Here is a 4,999-nt window from a genome sequence, read left to right as displayed (position 1 = left end):
TCCACATGTCTACCATAAAACGTTTGAAAGCTTTGCTGAAGCGTTGACTGTTGTAACCACGATGAAACAGTTTTTGAGCAAAACGCTCTTTGATTCTTCGTAGAAAGAGTCACTAAGCTCTTTCTTAAAAGTTGCGAAATGTAGACACACAAGGTTCGAATATTGCAAGACAGAAAGTTGACAAAGAAGTAACAGTCTTGTTGGTATTTTTTTGTCATTTTATGCATAGACCTAAATATGAAATAGATGAGGCTGTTTCACCGGCCTCGCTCATGTCAAGATGGGGTTGGTAAATCAACGGGAGGAAACTGGTTCATGGACAATTATTGAACGTTATCAAATCATCCTTTTTTAGCAATATGCTGTCCCCTTTGGACTATACTATGTAATTCAGTTGATTATCATTCTCTGACTTACAATTCTACTCCATTTATTGGGCTACAGGATATGCGAGACGTAAATATCCTGGCTAGAATTGATTTTCAGCTATCCATGCTTGTGGTAACGGGATCGAGTTGTCAGGCTCGCTGACTTGGTTGATGCATGTCGTCGTATCCAAGATCGATGTTCATTATGTCAGTCACTGGATTGTCTGGTCCGGCGTCTGAGTGTCTGAGTGCGGCGTTAAACAAGAACAAAAATGACCCCAAACGGGATACGCACCAAACGTACAAAGCGATTCTTTTTCAAATGATGTTTTTTGTCCTTTCACTACTATCTGTCCTAACATTGTTGATGTACAGGTGCAAAGACGAGCCAGGGAACACTGCCAGAAGTTCATCTGTGAACTGGGACACGGGTGGTCGCTGTGCAGAGTTGCGTCCTTTGGGCTCGCCAGAAACATATGATTGTCTCTCCGAATCCCGATTCGCCCCGATTATGTTTCTAGGTTTGTCAGCACCATACCCGTGGGTTTCACCGAAGTGGTAAACGTCTGAGACCTGCATCACTTCAGGCTTTCCTTCCACATTAATCTGACATGCCGTGATATATCTGGAATACTGTTGAAAGCGGCGTTAAACCCAACCACTCATCTGTGAACTACGTTCGCCTGAACACTTTGACTTCACCACCCGGAAGACAGACGTAAAGGCGATCCTCATCATCTACACATAATCCAAAGGGTTTCGCTATTCCGTCTTCACGAGATAAAATGTTCTTTTCAAACAGACCATCTTCTGTCAGGTGCGTTATGACATTAGCGGCCCAGTCGGCCAGGAGGATGTCCCCAGATGTCGTGACGGCAATTCCGCGAGGTTCTTTCAATTCGGTCTCCCCTCTGGGTGTGTAAGTAAAGACAACTCTTCCCTCCGATGAGAAGCAATAGACAGACTTTGATCCATAGTCCGACACCAGAATATTGGTGCTCAGTGATGAGTGGAGAAAATATGACACAGGTTCGATTTTCTGATCTGTGATCGGGACAGAGATGGACTTCAGGACGTCTCCATTAACGTCCAGGATGTCTATGTACCCAGACAGAGTAGCTGCTGCCAATGTTAAATCCGGCAGAGCCGCCAGGCCACGGTACTGCTTGCATGTCTGGAGACTGGACAGGAGTTGAAGGTCTGGAGTTGCCTCGACCAGGACTATACGATTTGGCCATACGGCTGCAGCAACCCTGTTTGATGAAAGTTTTGTTAGACCTAGGGGCTTTTCTTTGGTTTTTACCTGTGAATTCTGTTTCCGGCCGTCCTTGGTGTAGAAAGATTTGAGACAGTTATTGTTGTGGTCTGTCACCACTATAACCTGCGAGCCTTTCACAGACAGAACCGCGACGTCAACAACTTCTGGTTTCTCCGTGTCGCCGTCGGCGTGGATGTTGAAGCTTTTCTCACCTTCTGAAACAAATAAATTCATTTTTTAACTAAAAGTGACAAAATCCATTTTCATTATTACAAGAAAACTCTTAGAAGCAGATTCCATGAATTACTATCAAATAGTGATGACACCAGGTGTTCGCGAAAATGTGAGCGTATCATGCCCCACCGGTTGCACCCGTCAAAAACACATGCAAAGTCAAGTCAATTGTTCACCTGAAAAAATCACAAAAAAACAGTATTCCATTAAATCACGACGTGTCAACTTAAAGGAAAAGTAAAGTGAAAAGAATGATTGTCATTTATTGCGAATATCAATATTCCTAGATATAATTAGTCAATTTCCGGGAGAGAAAAAAGTCATAACATTCGAATAAAGTTTTTTAATGTCCGAGTGAAATTTCTGAAATCAAACGCTTCGTAATCGGCTTCCAAAACAAACCTAATTGGGGCGTTGCCTATTACTCCCGGCACATTTTCATTGGCTTATATGTTTGCCGCGTTTGTCTATCTTGTGCTTCTTAGCCGTTATACATATACCTTTTTCTACTATGTCCGTTGATCCTACAAAAATAACAATATTGCATACATTGTTGAATTTGTGAAACGACATTGTATTATGACATTGTAAATAATTAAAATAACCATTAACAATCAGTAACTAGCGTTTTATGACGAACATCCTGTTGTGGGTTATAAAACAGCAGCTGCCCCTGGCCCTATTCCTCACAATAAATGCCTGTCGGGGATTAATACCCCGAGTCAACAACCTAAGGCATCTTCAATGTTGTTACTAAGGTGACATAAGTCGTGGATACGGAAATCAAATGGATGAGCAGACAGAAACAAAGACGTAATGTATTAAAAAAATCCGAGGCAGAAGTAGGCAGACTGGGCGTCGGCCCGATCGTCAAAATTGTTGAAAAACAGCGCAGCGCGTCCTCATATTTCGATATATTTTGTTAAGCAGGGCGTGGAGTCACCCTACGGATGACATCCTTACCTTGTCAGCTTGCTGACGGTGTTAACCTCTATGGTCATGTGGACAAGGCGTCCAATCAGAAATCCAGTAGTTCGAATCCCATCACCCGTCACGAAACAAATATGGCCGCAACAATAGAAATGATACTTGGCATAGCTTTCACCGTGTCACACTTACAGCAACCGAAATTAAGGAATCTTTCATCGCTTCTTGAATACAAAACGTTTTCCTAATATCTCTTGATAAACTTACTCTCAAACTGTGTAATGTTTTCCGATGAGACCTATGGACATATTTTTACAATATGCCTGTTTTGTCATTATGATATTTTGTCCATTTCCATGCAATATAATATATATTATGTTTTACATTATCCTTTCACAGTCAGTATAATGAATAAATGCATTAAGCTTAAACAACACATAACACAAAGTATTCTGTTGTATAAACCAATGAATTTGATTAACCTCCAGCATTTAGCTGCAACTAGTCACTGCTTCTAATCACTCACACTGCTCACTGAAAGATTGGACAAACGAGATTGTTTAGTTCTTGGTCCTTAGGGAGGGACCCTTGAAGATCTGGGTTAGAATTAGTCTTCAGCAACCCATGGCTGTCGAGAAGACCCGAAGAGATCGGGTGGTCAGGCTCGCTGACTTGGTTCATGCATGTCATCGTATCCCAACTGCGTGGATCAATGCTTGTGATATCAATCACTGTATTGTCTGGTTCAGGAAACATATATAAGATGAAAAAGGACACGCACACTTCACAACGAAAACTAAACACATTGTTACAAGGGAGAAAGGGTTTGCTGCCAGGAATTCATCCCTTCTGACTATCTGAGTAATGCAGAAGGCTGCAATATTGGGGAGTCTTCATATTCTCCGAAACGTTCTAGGTGGGTTCGATTAGGAAGCGCTTCATGGGAGAAGTCATATTCGGTGTCTGGGCTGCGTGAAGAGGGTGGGGCAAGGGCCCTGAGCTGATGTTGAGCCTTAACAGCGATACTGTGCCAGGATCATCCAAACCCTTCTTGGCTGCATTTATATATTTTAATCTGTATAATAATAATAATAAGAAGAAGAAGAAGAAGAAGATGATGATGAATACCAAGCTACACTGTATTGTGAATACGCCAAATGACACTTACCGTAGCTTACACTCATGGTGCTGTCTAGTTTCTAGCCATCTGTGACGATCCAGCATATGAAATTAAAGCATCACTGTAGGTTATTGTCCAATGAGAGATCGCCATGTGACCACGTGATGTACATGTATATCCTGGCACTATGTCAAAATGGTTATATGCTGCACATGCATTTTATGGAAATCTTTATCAGCTGGTTTCGGTGATGGGTTGGTTTCAGGATTATATCATATTGTGCTGATTTTGTTTAACGTTATTTTTCACGAAGCACCTACACTAAATTCCCAGTGGATTCAGGGATCTTGTCTGTCAAATACAGAGACAGTTTGCACAGTAGTTCAATTTAAGGTGTAACATGTGATACTGGCTTTTAAAACTATAAATTTGTATCAGAAATTATTTTCATCCGGCTATTGTCGCACTGGTCACTGGGTTTGTGTGACCATCATATTACAGAATCTACTCGCGCAGTGATGTAGCATACTGGTGTCATGACAGCAGTGTAACTCTAAGTGAAACATGATGAATTGAGGACAGAATCTTAAAAAACCCTCGTTTATACGCTTGGATTTATACCAGAGTGGTTCAAATCCATACATGCACCGGTAAAAGCATTTAAACTTGTGTTTTATTCCTTCGTTTCAACAATTATTGAATATAATTTATATTTAAAAATATTCAAATTTATTACATTATTATTTGAAAAACTGTGACATTTGTTCATGTTTTTTAATATTATTTATAGTGGTCATACATTTTTCATTTTCATTTTTCATTGTGTCAAGTTTTGATGACATCACCACCACCGATACACTCCACACAACAAACCCTAACCACCAACCTTAATCCCCCGGCGCCCATAATAAATGATCTTTCCCTTACGCAAAAAGAATCTGTTTCGGCAGCTAACGAGCACGCACGCACGCACGCACGCACGCACAAACACACACACACACACACACACACACACACACTAACACATCATGGACGCGACGTTGAACCCCATTTCACGTCACCTCACCTCATCTACATATATACAATCAGTCG

General features: G+C 41.2%; 1 protein-coding gene across 1 annotated transcript; it reads right to left on the bottom strand.

Annotated features, from left to right (window-relative positions):
* Nucleotides 1-204: 204 nt before the first annotated feature.
* LOC124132623 (tripartite motif-containing protein 3-like) lies at nt 205-4,758 on the bottom strand. The gene is made up of 2 exons (XM_046496624.2): nt 3,956-4,758; nt 205-1,841 (listed from the first exon to the last, which is right to left on the bottom strand). Exons 1-2 carry the CDS (start codon nt 3,969-3,971, stop codon nt 1,042-1,044), a joined length of 816 nt encoding a protein of 271 aa, XP_046352580.2. The 5' UTR covers nt 3,972-4,758; the 3' UTR covers nt 205-1,041.
* Nucleotides 4,759-4,999: the final 241 nt, after the last annotated feature.

The sequence above is a fragment of the Haliotis rufescens genome, unplaced genomic scaffold, assembly GCF_023055435.1.
Source record: "Haliotis rufescens isolate VD_foot unplaced genomic scaffold, xgHalRufe1.0.p SCAF_11, whole genome shotgun sequence".
NCBI classification, from domain to species: domain Eukaryota; kingdom Metazoa; phylum Mollusca; class Gastropoda; order Lepetellida; family Haliotidae; genus Haliotis; species Haliotis rufescens.
Note: the sequence above shows the minus strand (reverse complement) of the source record. Positions and strands in the feature narration are given on the sequence as shown.